Source organism: Micromesistius poutassou (assembly GCF_964030765.1).
Source record: "Micromesistius poutassou genome assembly, chromosome: 12".
NCBI classification, from domain to species: Eukaryota; Metazoa; Chordata; class Actinopteri; order Gadiformes; family Gadidae; genus Micromesistius; species Micromesistius poutassou.
Genome location: NC_140282.1, coordinates 15,844,342 through 15,866,225, shown reverse-complemented (window position 1 = coordinate 15,866,225; position 21,884 = coordinate 15,844,342). Strand labels below are relative to the sequence as shown.

The 21,884-nt window shown below is 43.7% G+C and overlaps 1 protein-coding gene and 1 pseudogene across 2 annotated transcripts; both read left to right on the top strand.

The window, feature by feature from the left end:
* Positions 1–1,655: 1,655 nt before the first annotated feature.
* On the top strand, positions 1,656–6,986 carry slc5a7a (solute carrier family 5 member 7a; the record flags this gene model as incomplete). Its single annotated transcript, XM_084476653.1, has 8 exons — positions 1,656–1,839; positions 2,059–2,172; positions 2,280–2,435; positions 2,650–2,798; positions 3,379–3,522; positions 4,484–4,637; positions 5,655–5,872; positions 6,312–6,986. The coding sequence occupies 8 exons, from the start codon at positions 1,656–1,658 to the stop codon at positions 6,984–6,986; spliced, it is 1,794 nt and encodes a 597-aa protein (XP_084332779.1).
* A 9,990-nt stretch (positions 6,987–16,976) lies between these two features.
* On the top strand, positions 16,977–18,259 carry LOC311356339 (BTB/POZ domain-containing protein KCTD12 pseudogene; annotated as a pseudogene). Its single transcript has one exon. The product of its transcript is annotated as a BTB/POZ domain-containing protein KCTD12 pseudogene (transcript).
* The last annotated feature ends 3,625 nt before the right edge of the window (positions 18,260–21,884 follow it).

Genomic DNA, 21,884 nt, shown 5'->3' with positions numbered 1-21,884 from the left:
GTTTCAGTTATTTTGTTTTGAGAAATGTGTTTAGTTGAATAATAGTCATTCCAAAAATTGAGAAATCCTTCGGTGTGAGTCCTATGTTGGTATTGTGCCGCGCCGTGACATCTGCTGTGGACTCAATTAGTCCTTATTCCAGCAACGCGCAACAGCGAAGCCGAACAGGCCACAATTAACAGTGACGTTTCGTTGGCAAAAACATTATGTATGTATCTTATAACTACTACAATTTGACATCAAAATAAACGTTAGGACATTTGAATCAAAAGATGATTCAATTATTCGCATGATAGCCTACTATTGGGCGTTGGTTGGAACTGGGCAAGTAACCCACTAACTAGAAGACTGTCCGCAGGTCTCTGCCCATTGCGCTGATGCAGCCTGACTTTGAGTCCGAGTCTGAGTCTGAGTCTGGCGTCTCAACTGCCGAAACACCTCCCCTCCTCTCCTATGAGCTGTATTGAAACATGTATGTATGATGTCCACGCAGTCAGTTTACCATTCGATATTTGGGACGCTTGATAAAGTAGAAAGTTTCCCTTCTTTGCTCATATTCGAACTATGGGCGATATACCGAGCACTATATAACGCGCACACCTTTCCGCGCCTTTATAGCCTCCGTGCGCGCCATGGTGTCTGGATTTGTGGAAGTGAAAGTCTGTTCATATTCCTCCACATCTCTTCATTACACGCGGATCCTCCTCCTAATTGGCCGTCAGTTTGACAGTTGGAAGAATAAATGACCGGAGTTTCGGGGACACGAGGCCATTAAATATAAAACACTTCGTGTTGGATATAAAATGAGCAGAATGACATAGGCTAGAGAAGTTTAAGCTGATTAAATTAAAACGGTATGGGCTTTTAAAATATATTTCACCTAAAGAAACTGGGCCATCATTTGTGATCGCTGTGTAGCTTGGCGTATAGGCTATATTTACTTCGAAAGAAAACGCGTGTCAGGATTCGTGATACAGCTTTCGGTGACGTGTTTGGATGAATTATGTTAATGTAAAGGACGTTGGGTTTTCGGTGACGTGCGCTCTGGAGTCTAACTGAGCTTCATGAGGAGACCTTTCCAAGATCCGAGTTGACGCTTTGTCCAAGGAGGATCGAAGGACGATCCATCACATTTTCTTCAAAAGCCACATTTTTTTCTACACGATACTGACAAAGTTTTCGAAGTACATGATTTCGAAAGTACCTCAGGTAGGTTTTTATATTTGATCAATAATTGTTTGTCGGTCGTAGCTCCTCGCTTGGAAGGAAAAATCATAATGCGTGGGGGAAAAAAAACTAAGTTGTTGTCAATTAATAAACATGTGGTTTGAAACCAAACTATGGGCATGTGGCGTTCCGAAATAGTATTCCGATATTTTGAAGTTAAAAAGGACGCGCGTAAAAAGCGCTTTACGCGCATCTCTGTCCAAACTGCAATACAATCACAGGCAGATCAATTTTAATGAAACTCAAATCTATATGATATGGTTATATTTACGATTCAGTTCGATACTTGTAATCAGTCATTGCGCTACCTGGCCATGGAGAGTGTGTGTCCCATGACCACACCGTGCCATTCCGTGTGCCCCACGCAGGACTACTCCATGCCCTGCCGTTCCTAGCGAGACATCAGTGCGTTCCCAGCACGGGCCACCATGGCTATCCACATAGAGGGTCTCGTTGCAATCGCGGTCTTTTATCTGCTCATCCTCGTTGTGGGCATCTGGGCCGCGTGGAAAAACAAGCACTCTGGGGAGACGGAGGGCACGGACCGCAGTGAGACCATCATGGTCGGGGGTAGGGACATCGGCTTGTTCGTCGGTGGATTCACCATGACAGGTTAGCCCCCAGTTTTTTGTTTTTTTTCTTAACTGCTTTCAAACAAAAAGAAAAGAAACCGGTTTTACTTTATATTTGTACCACAAAAAAAAAGAAGTAAGACAGCTTTCAGAAACACTTTTTAAAACGTGTTTTATTAAAACCATGATCTAAAAACTAGAATAAGTTGGTTCTTTCAATTTCGTTTCATTGTATTGATTTAATTGTGTTTCATTTTAGCGACCTGGGTTGGCGGAGGGTACATCAACGGCACGGCTGAGTATGTATATCTACCTGGCTTCGGCTTGGCTTGGGCACAAGCGCCGTTCGGATACGCACTGAGCCTTGTAGTGGGTAGGTGCAGCGGTTACTTTGTGTTCAAATGAATGAAACCTTTTTTCTACAGTAAAAATTCACGCTAAAGTCCTGCTTGCGCGCTTGTCCTCTGCTCTGCGTATAAGGTGGTCTTTTTTTCGCCAAGCCGATGCGCTCGCGCGGTTACGTCACCATGCTGGACCCGTTCCAGCAAATATACGGGAAGCGCATGGGGGGGCTGCTCTTCATCCCTGCCCTCATGGGAGAAATCTTCTGGTCTGCGGCCATCTTATCTGCCCTTGGTGAGTGTCAAGTAGACATAGGTAGGTAGGTGTGTGTGTGTGTGTGTGTGTCTGTGTGTGTGTGTGTGTGTGTGTGTGTGTGTGTGTGTGTGTGTCTGTGTGTGTGCGTGCGTGCGTGCACGCGCGCGTGCGTGTGCGCGCGTGTATGTGCTATGTCATGTGTTCATGTGTGTTGTCATCTTTAAAGTTTTAATTTGTATACCTGTGGTTCCAGGTGCAACCCTGAGCGTGATCGTGGACATCAACATCAAAATGTCTGTCGTTCTGTCAGCGCTCATCGCTATTTTCTACACTCTGGTGGGAGGGCTGTACTCTGTGGCCTACACCGACGTGGTGCAGCTGTTCTGCATCTTCATCGGCCTGGTGGGTCTCTGCTGAACACAGGCCTAGCACGTTACACCCTAATCTCCATTTCTCATTTTTAAACGCTCATACATTTACGTCCTTTATTTTCCATCCAATTGCTTTTATTCCATTAAAGTGATGCCTCATCAGCTCCAATATAATCAATTTAGCACACTGTGCTCTAATAATGTTATGTCTTAAACGCACTATGCCCTCATGTATTGAGCACACTGTGCTCCAATATAGTGTCTTAGGCACACTATCTGGAAAAGTGGAGGTCCTGAATATAGAAGGAAGCCTTTCTCATAATCCCTGCATCTTCATGGTCAGCCAATTACTGACCTTATCCCATCCTTCACATTAAAATGCCTGTTGGCTGAAGCACACACTCAGGACACACATTCAATAAGACAAAGCTCACATTGAAGACCAAACACATTGTAACACAATGATGATGTGACATGAATCACCACTTCAGCAACAACCAATGTTAGGTTACTTTGTCCATCCACACTGTAACTTGTGTGTGTGTGTGTGTGTGTGTGTCTGTATGTCTGTCTGCATGTTTGTGTGTGTGTGTGTGTGTGTGTGTGTACAGTGGATCAGCGTACCGTTTGCCCTCACCAACCCGGCGGTGGCAGACATCACGGTGACGGCAGTGAAGGAGGTGTATCAGGCCCCCTGGAGGGGCAGCATCACCTCGGGCGCCACGTGGGTCTGGGTGGACAACTTCTGCCTCCTGGTAACTCGCCCCTCTCTGTAACCCGGGATAATTAGAATCCAAAAGTCGTTTTAACCCAAAAGCTGTTTCAACCCTTAGATGTTCTAAACCAAGCTTTTTTTTTTTTACCCAGGCTGTTTCAACCCAAGCTGTTTCAACCAAAGCTGTCTTAACCCCTAAGCTGTTTGAACACTTGCCTTTTTAACTGAAGCTGTCCAAACTTGTATATACCCCATGCAGGGACGAAATTTTGATTTCAGAGGTGGGGGGGACACAAATATTTTTAATAAAACTCTAACTCTTTCAGTTCACTGTGTTTTCTGTGCGTCCTGGTGCTGTTTACAACCTGATGGAGTGACAGCGGGGACGGCCAATCACACAAGGAATGCAGAGCCAATGGAGGAGCTTGTGGGCGGGTCTAAACGAAAGCAAACTGGCTTCAGCTCGAGCGGCCGTTTCCGCTTGGTCCTAGTGCCTGACGAGTCTCTGTTTACCATAGCGTAACATTGTTTCTGGACGGTGAAAAGTGCAGGGGACCAGAACGGCCTTTTCAAAAAGTGCAGGGGACATGTCCCCTGTGTCCCCCCCCCAAATTACGTCCGTGACCCCATGGCAATTTAACCCCAAGCTTAACCACCTCACAGGATTTCAACCCAAGCTGTTGGAGCCCAAACAGTTTTTAACCCAAGCTGTTTTAAATTAAGCTCTTAAACCCTAGAAGGTCGATCCAAGTTCCTTTAACCAAAACTACTTTACGCCCAAGCTCTTTCTACTCATCGTATTATCTTATCTAATATCTCTTATATCATCTCTTATCCTGTCTCTGATCTCATCTCTTATGTTGTCTCTTATCTCATCTCTTGTCATCTCTGATCTCATCTCTTTTCTAATACCATCCATTATCTAATATCTCTCATCTCATCTCTGATCTTATCTCATCTCTCATCTTGTGTCTTAACTCATTGTGTGTTATATTGTCTAGATGCTGGGAGGTATCCCATGGCAGGTGTACTTCCAGAGGGTTCTGTCTGCATCCTCAGCCACCTATGCCCAGGTGCTCTCCTTCTTGGCTGCGTTTGGGTGCCTTGTGATGGCTGTGCCCTCCGTGCTCATAGGGGCCATTGGGGCCTCCACTGGTCAGTTCACGCACGCACGCACACACACAAACACACACACGCACACACACACACACACACACACACACTTGACACAAGCATGCATGAACACACACACACACACACATAGATGCAGGGGCCCACAAAGACACACATGAACACAAACATATACACTGAAACCCCGTCATGCACTCTCTCACACAAACAGATATGCAGATGTATTTACATGTGTGTCTCTACATGTCATTATATGTGTATGTGTGTACATATATGTATGTTTGTCTACGTGTGTTGCTGTGTTTGTTCCAAGGGCCCCACAAGTGTCTGTGTGCATGTTTGCGTGTGCATGTTTGCGTGTGGGTGTGTTTGCAAGCCCCTCGGGTGGGGTCGTGCCTTTGCGTATATTTGTGTGTGTGTGTGTGTGCGTGTGTGTGTGTGTTGGACCCTCAGATCAGAGGCTGCCTACTGCAGAGCAGATGCTGCGGTTCATCCATAATGAAGCAGAGCAGATTTTAAACTGAGGAGCAAGGCACCACACACACAAACTCATTCTGTCAACTCTGCTTCAAACCACCATTATTACTAATACACACGCTTGTTAACCATTGCTTGCGTGACAAAGATAATAATAATTATTCCTTTACCTCTGTTGCATACAGCAATAGCATTGTGCATCTAACATAATTCAAGATAATACAGTGCATTCATTTTCTCAGTTTTACATTCAATATTTTATTTACCATGTACTCATTCGGCATAATTTATTCACTATACCTACTATTTATTCATTTAACATTATTCACTCACTATTTTCTTGACTATTTATTCATGTGGTCATCAGATCTGATGAATTACAGTGAATTTTAGATACACATTCATTAATTAGCAGGTAGGGGGTTAAGCCTCTTGCTCTAGGATGCTGACAGACAGACTGCAGACCATGGGGATTGAGCCCAGTAGCCAAGCCAGTAGCCGCACCACTATCGGGGCAAGGATCAAGTGTTCTTGTTAAGTTTGAGTGCTGTCTGTTTGGTCCAGACTGGAACCAGACAAGCTACGGAGCCATCTCCCCAAAGGACAAGGACCAGGCTGACATGATCCTGCCCATCGTCCTGCAGCACCTCTGTCCTCCCTTTGTCTCCTTCTTCGGCCTTGGAGCAGTCTCAGCTGCCGTCATGTCCTCTGCTGACTCCTCCATCCTCTCTGCCAGCTCCATGTTCGCCAGGAACATCTACCAGATGACCTTCCGCCAGTCGGTAAGACCCCTCACCATATCCGCACCCTAACCCAGCTCCATGCTCACCAGGAACATCTATCAGCTGACCTTCTATGGGAAACCCTAACCTTACCTTCACCACTAACCCCTTTTCTGCCTTCACATCCAAGAAAACCCCCACTTATGATAATAACAGTAATGTCTGACAATTAATTATTAACACAGCTATGACTGCCCTACTAATCACCTAGTGTGGCGTTATGTTGATAAGGTTAAAACCTAGAGACCTCAAGATGAGGTCACAGGCCAAAACAGGGAACCTATTTCCTAGAGATATGAGATGTTTTGTGAAATCCTTTACTAACCCTTGTCCTGCCCCTTCTCATAAACGAATGTTCCTCCTCCTCCTCCTCCTCCTCCACCACCCTCACCACCCTCCTCCTCTTCTCACCCTCCTCCTCCTCCTTCTCCTCCTTCAGGCGTCGGACCGGGAGATCGTGTGGGTGATGCGGGTCACCATCTTCGTGTTCGGGGGTCTGGCCACGGTGATGGCGCTAGTGACGGGCACGGTGTACGGCTTGTGGTACCTGAGCTCTGACCTGGTCTACGTCATCATCTTCCCCCAGCTGCTCAGCGTCCTCTTCATCAAGGGCACCAACACCTACGGCTCAGTGGCCGCCTACCTCTTCGGCATGGTGCTGCGCATCGGGGGCGGGGAGCCCTACCTCCACCTGCCCCCCTTCATCTACTACCCCGGGTGGATCTTGGAGCAGCGGGTGGACCATCTGACGGGGGCCGTCGAAGAGGTGGTGGTCCAGCGGTTCCCCTTCAAGACCATGTCCATGCTGGCCTCCTTTCTCGGCAACGTGGCCGTCTCCTACCTGGCCAAGTACCTGTTTGAGAGCGGCACGCTGTCGCACAAGTACGACTTCCTGGACGCCGTGGTGTCCAAGCACAGCGCCGAGATCATGGACAAGACCACGCTGGTCGCCCGCGGCAACAACATCGGCCTGTCGGAGATGGGGCCGGTCAAGCCGCGGCTGAGCGTGACGCTGGCGGCCGCGTTCACCCGCCGGGACACGCTGCCCACGGAGATGGTTGAGGAGGAGGAGGAGGAGTCCAGCCCCGACTCCTCCCACCATGGCGAGGAATGAGTGTATAGGGGTCGCCATTGAAACAGACCAGAACCTTCTTACCCCTTCTTACCCCTGTATATATATACATAAATATATATATATATATATACTGTATGTATATATATATAAGAAAAACATAGGTACTGTATATATATATATATATATATAAGCAATATCATCTCCATTACTGGAAATAACTCGAAGAATAGGAAGTCTGCAGAACACAAAACAACACACAACACACAACATAATACATACAAACAGACAATTTGTCACAAACACACACAATTCTATAAAGCACACATGAAAACTAAACATGTTAAACACACATGTTAACACATTCAATACACACCAAAACAAACACAACATACAAACAGAGAATGCAACAAACGTAAAAAGGAATTATACGCACACATACAACGTGTAAAAGACACACACACGCACACACACACACACACACACAAACACTCAAAGTCCACTTCCCATCATGTATCATCATGTTGTGTATTGCCCGGCCTGAAGATCAAACACATGGAGACTCTCAGAGATACTTGTCATCCCATCCACCTTGTTTCCTCTGTCACCAATCACACAATGTAGCTGAAGATAGAAAACAGAAGAGGAGCTGGGAGTGGACGAGAGACCTCTGTATCTCTCTCCATTGCTGAGCAGGTACGTAGAATGACTTCTGTCTGATGACCTCTGTCTGACGGAGCTCACCTCAGAAGGTGTCTTCAGTTGTCTGTTGGACTTAAGCAATAATGTTGTAACTCACTTCTAAGTTGATATTCATTCTATTTTTTTAATAAAGGTTTTTTATTCAACTCCATATTTTAGAATTATGCCAAATGGAATCACTTCCAATAAGAACACAATTATGAAACACATTATATATATGTTCATATATACTTCTAAAATATATATGTTTATGTATGTAAATTGACCTGATATATGGTTGAACTATAAAAAATATTGTTCATCCTGAAGAATAAATAAGACGATAGCTATATCATCTAAATAAGATTAAAATAATATATTTTTTATTATTTTGAATATGAATTTCATCCATATATATTTAAGTGTATCTGAAAGGGAGGGGATCCAATATCAGGCTTGTTAGGACATGTAGTCGCCGTAGTGTTGGTAGTTTATGTGAAACTGTAACTGTTTAGGAAGAGAAACACAGCATAAATATACAAGGTTTGCCTGTAAAAAAAAAGAAAAAAAAGAAGCTGCCTTAAGTAAAATGTTCAAATGTATTTTTCTTCTTCTCCCTATTGTCGACTGTACCGTTGGAGTAGGTTTTTAAAATCAGCAAACAAAGACTTTTAAATGAATGTAACAATCTTATTATCTCTGGCGGTGTATGTCCACCTGTGCGTGTGTGTGTGTGTGTGTGTGTGTGTGCGTGCGTGTGTGTGTGTGTGTTTTACGTGTTTTAGTTTGTGATTTGCAAAGACAAACACTAAATATCGCAGCAAAAGACAGATTTTCATCGTAGAAATATCATGTCACTTATTTGTTGTGAAAGCAATGTACAATGTACTTTTGTTCTCTGTGATGTGTGTTTTAACATACATGTTATTTAAAAATCAAGAGTATACTGTAAACAAATGATGCCAGGGAAAATTCTGAGCTAGATTATCAAAGGCTGTCTAGTTTATTTTTGATGTCCTATAAGCATAAACAAAAGAGAGTAATAAATTATACAAACACATATTTGTATCATTGCTTTGTTGCATTAGTATTAAAGGGACTGCAGAACTGTGATTCCAAACGAGTCAGCATGATTTCACCTAATTGTTACTGGTATTGGTATTTCTTTATGATTTCTTTATTTCTACCACGATACGTATTTTTTTTATTTTACCTAGCATACAGATAAATAAAAGATAGAAGTTATTTCTGCAAATGCATGACAAAAATGTAGGGCCATTTTGATGGTGTCCCGGAACGGACGAGGCCCCAGCCCGGAGAAGAGGAGATAGAAAGTAGGAAACGTGACTGAGATTACAATCGCTTGGCTGGCGTCTTTGTCCACCATCATGCCCGCAGTCAAAAGACAGCGTCTTAAAATAGCCCTGGCGGGTTATTTACATTACCTTGAGTGCTGTTAACTCTGGAGTGGGGGCGGAGTTTGGCGGTGGTGGCGGTTGTTTGGATGGATGTTGGCGGGGTGGGGGTGTGCTTACGTAGGCCGTCGCCGCCTTCGCCATTGTCACGATTTGCGATACCAACCACCTATGCCTATGCGGATGGGATGACGTACATGCCCCTCCCATTCCCCTGCACATCAGCTCCTCCCCTCCCAGCCCCGCCCGGCCCCGCCCATGTATGGTGTCCTTTGTGCGTCCTTGGGTGTAGGGGGACCAATCCTATCACGACACACCACGAAGACGACGAAGACGATGATGGGGAGGAGAAAGAGCATTCTGTTCTCCATTCATAGGAAGTACATCGCAAAGCACTCCTCATAATTAAGCATCATGACAGAACCGGCTCGCAGCCAAGAGACAATCCACTTACTAAGAGAGGGTGGTTGGGGGGGGGGAGTGGGGATAGGAGTTTTGTAGGAGGAGGGGCGGGGTGAGAGGTCATTGGTGGGGAGGGTTGGAGGTAGTAGAGAACATAGCAGCAGCCATTCAATCTGGTATCTGAAGCCAAGACATTCATTCATAACACGGGGATGAACCCAGATTGTCTTCATCTCTGAGATGTCCAGTGCTGCTGCTGCTAAGTTGCTGCTCAGTGGCTTGGCTTACAGTACGTGCTCGATTTGTGTCTGGACGTCCTCCTCTTCCTCTCCCCATTCCTCTTATTTCTCCTCCTCTCCGCCTCCCTCCTCCTCCTGCTCTCCTGTCCTCCTCCCCTTCCTCCTCCTGCTCATCTCTTCTGGTCTTCTACCTCTTCTGTCCTCCTCTTCCTCCACTACAAAAGTGATGAAAAGGATTAATATCTAAGTATAATATCTATATATGAACAGTTTCAGAATTGACTACAACCCAATGTCAATCCACTAAGATTCCAAAGGATAAAACTCTATTGGTTTGTAAGTGTAAAAAGCTGTTAAAAAATTGCTATTCTCCATTAATTTGATCAATGGTAAAAACTGACCTCTAGAGAAAACTCCATTAATAGCTTTCTGAAGGCTAACAGCCAATAAGGGAGCTACATGAGACCTGGTAAGGAAACAAGATGTAATATAAATTGATTTGATTCCCCTGGACCACCACCAAGATAAAACACAGGCAGATATTTAACCCTCAGCTTCTTCGTGAAACTGGATATGCAGGAATTCCGAGACTACATCACAAAGTCTGTTTGGTCATTATCTTGGATGTTCCTAGATGAGATTAGAGAGAAGGGACTAAAGGGTCCAGATAGTCATCTCTCCTACAGCTCCCTGGCAGAGTGGACGCAGAGACATATCGACAAATGCTTTTATTATGCAGAGATGGAGGGGGTGGTGTTGCTTGCAAGGGTTGAACTGGTGGTTTGCTGGAGTTGTGGTGGAGATGATAGTTTTGAATCACCACCACGGCGATGGTAGAGGAGGGGTTTTAACCTAATGAGACGTGCACCACACACATACACACGTACACTTTAGATAATAATTCCTATATGCCTTTTTGCTCCTTTTCTGTTCCATTCTACTCCCTATTCAGTGATTTAGCAGATACTTTTATCCAAAGCAACTTACACTGAATGCTGATATACGTTATTAAGGAGCAGCTAGGGGTTGGGGGGGGTCATCTAAGACTAGACATTGGGGATCGAACCTAGAACCTTTCTTCTTTGAGCCGAACACCCTAACATTAGACTGTCCTGCCGAAAGAAGCGTACAGGAGCAGTAAAAGTGGAAGATGTTATGCGTGATTTATCAATATGAAGAATGATAGAGGGAATAGAGAGGTTAACGGGGGGGGGGGGGGGGTGGGTGGGGGCTGGATGATAAATCAACCCCTGTAGTGACGCGTCCCCTAGTGACGCAGCAAGGAGCAGGGGGCCCAGCAAGCTCCTGATATTTATGTCCCCTCTAAGTGATGTCCCCTGTTATTGAATCACGACGGACCTCAACGTGGCAGTGGGGGGGAGAGAGGGGGAGGGTCGATGGAGATGAAGTTGTGGTTGGTGGAAAGATAAGAGCACAAACAAACACATCAGAATCATCTTCAAAATACCCAAATACCAAAACCTAAGATAGGGTTTTTTTAGAGATGTTAGCACCATTCTACATACGTGCTAGTTGCAAGTAACTCTCTACCTCCTCCCTGGATGCTTGAAACAAAGCAGGGATGGAATCTCCTCTCCTCCGCCATTAGTATGGCGGAGGGAGACGCAAGTGAGCGGTTTTCTCCCACAGAATTAGCCGCAGCCACTGCGCTAATCTAATCATCCAGAGAGGAACCTGATTAGGGCAGGTCGGCTCGGGCTGTCTCTCTCTTTCCATCTTTCTATCTCTGTCTCTCTGTCTCTCCCTCTCCTCCCTCTATCTGCAGGAATGAGAAGCGCTGCTCACTACCGCCAACGCCAGCAGCCTGGATCTTCTTAATGTCACGACCACTTCCTGTAACGACCCGGACAAGAGACATGGATCTGATTCAGGAGATTGTGCTATTCCATCTAAATACTAAAAGTTGTGGTTGTTTCAGGAGGTATAACTATTCAACATAGATAACCAATGTGTGGGTCGGTTAATGAGATATAACTGTTCAACATAAAAAAATAATGTAGTGGTTGGTTGAGGAGATATAGTTATTCAACATAGATAACTAACATTCAGGAGATCTTTTAGATAATTGAATGGAGAACTATCTATACTCAACGTAGTGGTGTAGCAATATTCCAAGTAGATCAGTTTTCAAATATTTCACCTAGTGGTCGTTTCAGGAGAAAGAACTTTCTATGTAGCTACTCAGTAGTGGGTGTTTCAGAAGGCAGATATATTCCACATAGATAACCAACGTGGTGGAGGGGCTGTCTGCCTAGATCAGCCAACCCTAGCCTGGTCTGTGTGTGTGTGTGTGTGTGAGTGTGTGTGTGTATGTGTCTCTATTCACGTGGGAGTCGTTACGTAATATAACGTGAACCCCCCCTAGCTCTTCTCTTTGTGAGGATGTGAATGAAGGGGCGTGTTGAGATGGAGGGACACTTTATCATCTCAGAGTCCCAGACTCTGTCACTCTCTCCATCGCTTTCTCTCTCTTCCTCTTTCGCTCTCCCTTTTCCAGACTCTCGCACACACACTCTCTCTCTTCCTTTGCGTGCACGCACTCACTCTCCTGTCCCTCTCCCTGTCTCTTTCTCCTCCCCACACACACACACACACACACACACACACACACACACACACACACACACACACACACACACACACACACACACACACACACACACACACACACACACACAGAAGCCAAGTGGCCTCAGGGGAGCTGTGCACTCCGAGAGACCAGTAACCAAAGAAGACGTGAATAGGTCCCATGTGATATATTTACAGATACACACACACACACACACACACACACACACACACACACACACACACACACACACACAATACAAAAACAAACACAGTAACTCCCCCAACCAGACAGTATTCTCAGACATAACTCATGATCACATTCCTCTTCTTCAAGTGTGTTTTATATGAACAGTAAAATAGAGCTAGTCTCATCACTAGACCAATTAACAAATGTGTTTGCTAATTAGCTTGGAACCTCTCAGTCTAATTTAGATGGGGCATTATCAATGGGAAGAGAGAAAAATGCATCTGGCGAAATTGTATAGACACAGAGTGACAAAACGTGAGACATAATGCTTGTTGATTAAAATTCTGTCAGAAGTACGGCAAACACATTTTTCTTAAAGCAAACACTTCTTAAAGTGTAGTTGCTTGTTCGTCTTTAAGAAAGAAAATATAGCTTCCAGTTTGTTTAATACTGTTGCAATAGTGGATTCAACTGACGAAAATGCCTCAACGGTGCTTGTGTGTGCATTCATCACCACCAGCCCCATATTAAATAAACAATTGTGATTGGCCCGCCCAGTGCCAGGTCAGCTGGAAATCTGTCTGAACGGGGATGGTGGCCAGAACTTACCTTGCGAGGCGAGGGATTCGCAAGATCATGAACCTGCGAAAATCTGTTAAATCAGGAGTACCAATCAAGGTCCTATAGAAGTATCTTATCTACTTGATACATGTTAGAAAGTGATAGATGGATGGTTCACCCAGTCACCTGTATTTTTATCTCTATCCAAACAGTTTCCAAGGATGACATGAGCCCGCAGATTTGTCTTGTAGCCTTACAGGCTAGGATAGAACCTTCCTTTGTCATACAAGTACTGTATACTTGTCTAATTATCGACTTATCTAATTCATTCATTCAATATCCTATACTAGATAATATCCCAATCCATACTATCATGACCATTAGTTATGGGGTTCTACGTTTACGTAAAGTACTACGTTTAAGTGTACTCATGGAAGTATGGATATCGGAACACAGCAGTGGTGTGTTTTGGGATATGGATGCACTGGTGAAGCCATGTAAATATTATTTAAATTAACTCAATTGGGATTGCTGGATCCAGAATGGATCCAGAATGGAGGATAGAGGGAGTGGGTGCACCACACATTACATCTTTGCCCCACCAGGCTTCGCCACTTCCTGTGAGTCAGAGGCAGGAGTTGTTATCGTGTCTTCATTATCAATAGCAGGATGAGTCTGAGCCAGCGCTTCCATTAGAGCAGATTGAAGAGCACTGCCTTAACCCTGAGAGAAGGTGACAAGAGAACACACACCCCAACTCAAACACACACACACACAGACTGGTTTGCGCGCACATACACAAACACACACAAACACAGGCACACACACGCCACTCTTTTACCACACCATGCCTAGTCATATCATCTGCTAAATGTGTCTGTGGTGTGAGCGTACAGCGTGTACGTATGTGTGTGCGTGGGGGGAATATATGTTTTGTATACATACAAAACACACACAAAAAGACAGGTTGACCTCTGTGATGCAGATGGTAGAGTTTCAGGGTCAAAATAATGCCATAGTCCCTAAAAAAACTAAGAAGAGAGAGAAATGTTGAGATGGAGCACCCAAGATGGCGGGATAGGAGCGTCATACATTTTGTCTAAGCAGAAGTAATATGATCATCTAGCATAATATAGATATGAGTAAAACATGAAACCTTAAAGATAAATCTTGCTACTACTTTAGTTTGATTGTCACTGGGTTTTTGAACGTAGATGACCCTCACTGAACATCTGATCCTAAAACACTGACTAATCCCTAAAATATAATCCATGTATTAGTCTGTAAAGTAATCTCAGATACCAGAACAGAGTAACCACAAACAGTTGTTGTATGTTTCCAAGACTCCAGCAAAGAAGAGGGAGTGATGAGCAAGGGGTCAGAGGCTATAAATGCAAAGAATGGAGATAGACATGCCGGGTAGTAGAGAGGAGAGAAGGTAGAGGAGAGAGGAAAGAGGGGAGAGTAGTGAGTTTAAGATGGTTGGATCGGGTAGAAGGGAAGAGGGGGAGAGAAGAGAGAAGAGGAGGGAGGGGAGAATGGAGAGAGTAGTGAATGGTGAAATGGACAGACAGAGAGGGAGAGAAGGTAGGATGGAGGGGAAGGGAGGAGAGAGTTTGAGATAGACAGAGCGGGTGGGAGAGTGGAGAGAGGAGAAAGGGGAGAGGACAGAGATGGACAGATTGGGTGGGAGGTGTAGGAAGGGCCAGACAGAGGTCAGACAGACGTGTGTACGCGCCAATGCACACGCCATTAAATGATTGACAGGAGAGCTAGCATCGTTGCGTTGGGCCGCATGCAGCTGGTGACATTACTTCTCTCACACACACACACAAATGCAGATGTAGAGAAACAAAGTTACCCAAAAATACACACGCACTTAGACACACACACACACACACACACACACACACACACACACACACACACACACACACAATTCTATACAGTCAATGAAATATAGACACACACATTAGAACAGTAATTCACACATTTCTGAATCTATTCTAGCTACACATCACAGTTGTTTACTTGTTCTCTGCTAATAAAATCTGTCACTCTCATAAACCCCTAGCTCTATCTCTTTTACACACAAAGCATCTTATTTGTTTCTTTGATTTTGGTTTTGATTTCGGTACAGTTATGTATGAAACCTTTGTATGAAAAATTTACACATAGAACATACATATAGGATATATATAAATTAAATAAATAAATATATATATAAATATATATACCCAGAGCCAGCGGACTACGGGTGGGACAGGCTTGGGGGGGCCCAAGGCAGAGGTGGGCCCATGGGAAATTAAAAAAAAATATATATATATATATATTTTTTTTTTTGTATTTTTTGATTGTTGCCCAAATAGTTTAATAACATAACTAAATGTCATGCGGCAATATGTCACAGCCACAGTTAAATAAATTGAAGTCTGGCTCTCAGAAGAGAAAGATTAAGAAAGACAAAATTGAGGAAGTCAGGTTCTGACTAACTTATTTTCTAAGAAAGGACTTCTTGTATATAGGGCCCAGAATTTGGTGCTACGCCCCTGTATATACCTATATTCCCTACTTTTTGATTGAATTTCTCTTATTTCGAAAAATGTATGAACAATTCAACATAGAACATAGTTAAGGCTAAATATATATATAGGCTATATATTTATTTATATTTTTATTAATTAATTTATATATAAATAAATAAATATACATATATATTTATACTTATATATACTTTTTCTATATACTTTTTTAAAGTAATTTGTATCATTTCGAAGAATATCCAACCTGAATTAGAGAGGTTATTTACAGAAAAAGAGACCATTGCAGAGAAAAGTAGTTCTCTCTTGATGGGTGAGACCTACTCGTCCAAGGGTTTGATTGGAGTAGTTAGGTTGCAGTCCGCCAGAGGGAGCCATTGACCAAGTGCATCTTACTGTCATCACTGGTAAAAATCACTGTTTTTAAAGGTGGTGACCCTTAAGTGTCACATATTTTGATGGCTGAATGAGACACTTTAGGAGAAACAGTAGTGGGAAAGAGAAGGGTTTCCTCTGTAAATCAGTCGCATCTCTGTGACCTTTCCACACTCCAGGGAGCCTCCCAGGTCTAATGATCTGACCTTTACCAGTGCACAGAAAGAGTGAAATAAAACGCTTGCTATAGGCTGGAAGCAACACATCTCGAAGGAGACATTTGAATATTTGCAGCCACTAACCAAAGCCCATTGTGAATGTAAAGGATGTTAAGGATTATAAGCGGTTTAAAACGGTCCTCTGCAAGTGGTCCTTTCAATTATATTAATGTAGCCCACTAATTATGAAAATATTTTAAATATTTTAGAAAATGATGGCGTATGTGCGTGTGTGAAAAATATAGTTACGTATATATTCCACTAGATGTCACCCTCTCACAACAAACCGCCAGTGTGCCCTCATTTAGCATTCATTCCCTCTTTAATCCGTTCACGTTCTTCAAAAGGTTATACTTTTGAATAAACTAGACCTCCAAGGAATAGCAAACACCCATTTGCAATTACTTGCTTTCTACTCTGCTGTCGTGTGTTTCCATCATGTCAAATCCATCTTTACCTTATAAGGCCATACTTTATTTGACGTTTTGGCTTCGTCCTACAATTTCCATCTAGGCCTATCTATTTTTCGGCAGAAGTTTTTCAAAGCTTATAAAACAAAACATATATAGGCTTCACCTATCATATCTGCGTGGCGTGCGGAGTCAAAGTTGAACTTATGTACAAAAGCTGTGTGAGTGTGAGGGATAACCTATTTCCACACACAAGGCCAGCTGGAACCGATTCCATCAGTGTCGGTTCTCACGCTACTCCACCGTGAAGAGTTAACAGTCCGTTCTTACTCCTCCCACACGGAACAACTCCAACCATAGCCTATAAACTTCTGTAAACTACCATGTTGCTGCTTCACATCCAGCACGACAGTCCTCCTCCTCCCACACCGATGCGGAGATGGCGCTGAGCGACAGCCAGGTTTCCTCCTCCTCCTTCCCGGAGATCGTTGAGTTGAACATCGGAGGACAGATGTACACGACTCGGCTGGAGACCCTGACCGCGGTCCCGAACTCCCTGCTGTGGAACACCTTCTCGCAGGGCTCTCCCAAGTTCGCAGCCAGGGACGGCGGCGGACGCTTCTTCTTCGACCGGGACGGCTTTCTGTTCCGCTACATCTTGGATTATTTGAGGGACTCGAACTTCGTTCTGCCGGACTCGTTCAGAGAGAGGGGACGCTTACAAAAAGAAGCTGATTTTTTTCTTCTGCACGACTTCTCCAAGCGCCTCGGCGGGGACAGCGAAGTGGGCAGCCCACACTCTTCTGTGTTGTCCACTGTCAGCCCACTCGGGGTCCGAACTGGTTACGTTACCATCGGTTACCGGGGTACGTACACCATCGGACGGGACTTCCAAACCGACGCCAGGTTCCGGAGAGTGGCCAGAATTACAGTTTGCGGTAAAATCTCCTTAGTGAAGGAGGTGTTTGGGGACACGCTGAACGAGAGTCGCGACCCCGACCGCCCCCCGGACAAGTACACGGCCAGGTACTACCTCAAGTACAACTTTCTGGAGCAGGCGTTCGACCGTCTGGCGGAAGCCGGGCTCCGCATGGTGGCGTGCAGCTCCACCGGTACGTGCGCCTACACCAGCAACGACCCCAACGAAGACAAGATCTGGACCAGCTACACCGAGTACGTTTTCTCCAGGTGAAGACCAGAATGTAGTATATAGATTATATTCGATTTGTCATCGTTGATTGAACTTTGAGACGACAAAAATATTTCGTGTAAGGCAGGTTGCTCCAAGACTGGTCGTGTCCCGATTAGTAGCCTGTTTGTTTCGTTATCCGTTGACAACCGTCCAGGATATTGAAGAAAACGTCAAACATTTAACTAGCTGTGGTTCTAAACGACAGGTAGTCTCGGTACAATAAATAAATAAAGCCTAACCTTTTTACTAATAGGCCTATTTGAGTTAAGGTGACAGGTCGTCTTAACAAAACCATTAGTGAAGACGACCGTTAGTTTGACCAACGGCCGTTTTTCCTGAAGCGAAATTAATAGCAGGCCGAAGAGGGCTTGAATATGGACGCCAATGTTTATGCTTATTTGTTATTATCCAGTTGTTAATATTGTCCTTTAGAGGGTTTTTTTTGTCTATTCTACCTATTGTCATTGTTTGAAATCTGTTGCTGAAATAAAGTCTTAACAAAATCTCACTTTCAGTTTGCCAGTTAATGTACATGAAAAGTATCCAAAACATATCTATAGAATATGTTTCATGAAGATAACAACAAGTAGCTCTATCGGACCTAGCACACAGAGCTCCAACTTTGCCTAAATGGCAAATGGACCACATTGCACTTTTCAGACGTGTGGCCACACACAATTATTTCCTCTCATACAAACATTAATAAACCAACAGTGGTGACAACCAAGCAAGGCCACAGCCATCTTGTTGTGAGCAGTTAGGGTTAGGTGAATTGCTCTGGGAGACCTAGATACTGAGGAGGAGCAAGGGATCGTGAAAGCAACCTTCCTGTTGCTAGACAACCCGCTCTACTTCCTGAGCCACTGAAGCTGGCATACAGAGTCTACACAGAATTGCAGAAATAGAATACAGTTTACTTCCCTTTAGGCTTTTGAAATAAACATGACACCATGAATTTCATCCTCATTTTATTTCTAAAGTGTAATTGAACCCAATCCACTTGTGTGGACTTCCTGTAAACATGGACCTACCCGTAAGGCACAGACTTGTAAAACAACTTGTCTTTTTTTATTAAACTCTCTCAGTACGCTAACTAAGTTGTTGTTGGGCTGTTAGCGTTGCTCCGGGAAAGCTCTATACTCGATTATCAACTTTAAAAAGTGTCTGGAGGGCTTATTTTATGTGCTTTCATGCTGAAAGCACGAAAGTTCAATTTTTGGAATTACACTTAAACACTGTGGCTGACTCACTCAAGTATAGTAACTTGTAAGCCAAGTGATAATATATGCTGCTTATTAGGTTTACCATAGAATAGAATATAATACAGATGACCTATCCTCAACAACACTGCACCATCTACCATCTGCACCAAACACTCACACTAATCCCTCCCACGACCACACACATGCACATATTAACACTAGCACACATGCACATATGCACACACATACTCACACATTTAATAACCCCTCCCTCACCCAGACAGAAAATTACCCATATACCAACATGCACAAACTTACACCCCGCCCCCCACCCCCCTTACACATACACACACAAAACATACTCCCTCCACACACACAAACCACATGCCCATGACATCTGAGTAGATTGCCCAATGATGCATGATGGGGAATAAGGAGTACTTTTGACGCCGTTGTCAGCTGATGACAGCATCTGGACAGGAAGAGGAACACAACCATCTCTTCACACAGGAAGTATGTTCTGTCTCTAACTAGCATGGGGGTAAAGCCCCATGGAGAATATCCACAATACAATATCCTATTCTCTCAGACAGGAGAGAGAGAGAAAGTGAGAGCTTTCACTAAATGTAGCTCAAAGCTAAAAAATAAATAAAATGTTGTGTTCGATGTAAGATTACATTATCCATCCTAATGAAGACCTTTCAATTGAATTGAAGTGAGAGAAAGAGAGAGAGAATGAAAGAGAGAATGGGAGAAAGCACTATCTCAACTTTTTGTAACTTTGGGGGCGAGAGACAGGGAGGAGAGGAGCACAGACATTTCTATTCCTGTTGCGTGAATGAGCAAGGACTACAAGGAAGTTCTCTGGCTGAGTTCTCACATCCTGTTACCAGATAGATTGTCAGACAGAGAGAGAGAGACAGAGAGAGAGAGATAGGCTGTGAGTGGGTCATCTCTAAGCCACTTTACTAGTGAAGAGTGAGAGACCTCTAGTTGGAGAGAGAGAGAGTGTTCAACTCTAGCTCTAGTCTTTTCATGACAACTCTAGCATTCTAGTCGAAAAAGAGTGAGTGAGGCTGGCCCAGGGTCTGAGCAAACACAATCATGAATGATTAATTAATGTCATTATGGTCTAGTCTAATCATATTCATGACCTAATGTAGTAGGGCTGCCCCTAATCGCCGACCAACAATAGTCGATGAGAAGAGTATTAAAGTTTTCATTGGTCGGATTGTTGCAGGAAAAAGCAATCATGTCTTAGCATGGCCACTCTAATGGGATATAGCCAAGAGTACTGTCGCTTTTGCTGGTGTCATTAACAGGCAGCTCACTTTGAGCTAGCGCTTGTTTTTATTTATCTGCAATGTAGCACAGTGTTAACAATATTTCTTACAATTATTAAGTAAGTTATACAATTATTTCTCATCCCTGGAACTTGAACCATTTTCTTATGCCCAAATATATATTTTATTAATTACTAAATTAATTTTGTTTAACAACCAGTTGACTAATGGCTCGAACTTCTAGTGAACTTGGAAAATCATTGGTCGGGAGCAGCCCTATAATGTATATATCACGGGTGTGTATGAAGTTTGGTCAGGATATTCCACACACCCTAACCGGGATCATGTTTTCATGCCTTGGTGACATGAGGTCAGCTGGGTCAAGTTTTTTTAACTTAATAGTCCTACCACTAAGTATTTAATTATATACCCTCTCACATCTGCTTCTTCTCAGTGTGTCCATAAACGCATTCTAATCCATGTACTGTACTGTATTCACAGCTACTCTCAGACCTCTGTTAACAATCCTCAGGCGCTGTGTCTCTCTCGCTTTGACACAGCAAACTCAGGGTCCAATCCTCTGCTGTTAACAACATTTTACTGCTAGGGAGCAAAAATAGCTAGCTGTTAAGCATCCCTAATGTAGGAAAACATAGATAACGAGACCAAACAGAAAAGTCCTGCGTGGCTAAAGACGCGGACACTGTGTGTGTTTGCTAAGCACCTGAATGCATCGGAAAGGCATTATGAGTCATGTTTGGCTAACCATTAGGATTGTGTGCTCATTAACGTATCTGCGAATACCAGCCTTGAACACTTTGCCTGTTTGTCTTCACCACACACAGTAAACTTACTTAGGTTATGCATCAATGTGTGTGTTTGAATGCACTGTAGAGTTTATCAAATGAATATAAAGGGGTGTGTGTTCTTTGTTGCAATGACGAATGATGAATTTTTTCATTCTGGGGTCCTTTCTTTTCCAGGCACAGTGCATCGCTAGCTCTGAACCACCAGAGCAATGATCTGCTCTTTCACAGGTAATTCCCTGAGACTTTCCCAAAGCTGGACAGTTTCAGTTAACACCGTTTAAACAACCATCTCCAGAATCATCTCTGATCGAACATCAGAACACAAAGTCACTGGAGAGTATGGGGCTCTGGTGTGGGAGAACTGGGGGAAATCGTGTCTCCTCAGACTACATGGGAGTGAAACAGGAAATTAAAGACTTGAGAACATTCTTCAGAGGAGCTCTCAGGACATACTGATCTTCTGCCAAGGAAAAACACAAAGTCAAATACACAACCTGTCCTGAAACACAAGCTAAAGAAACAAAACCTGTCCATAGAAACACAACCCTCTAGAAACACAACCTGGCCTAACATAAAATCACAAGCCTTTAGAAACACAACCTGGCCAAACATAGAATCAAAACCCTATAGAAGCACAACCTGTCCTTACACAGAAGCACAACCCTCATTTACTTATAGAAACACAACCAAACCGATCAATGAAAAGTTTCTTATGAGTTCAATTTTATATATAAACTTTTTGTACAAGATAACCATGACAAATAAATAACCCTATAAAGGTTTTTGAAGCGTGAATGCATCAATAAAGTAAAAGGAAGATGATAAAGATTTTCA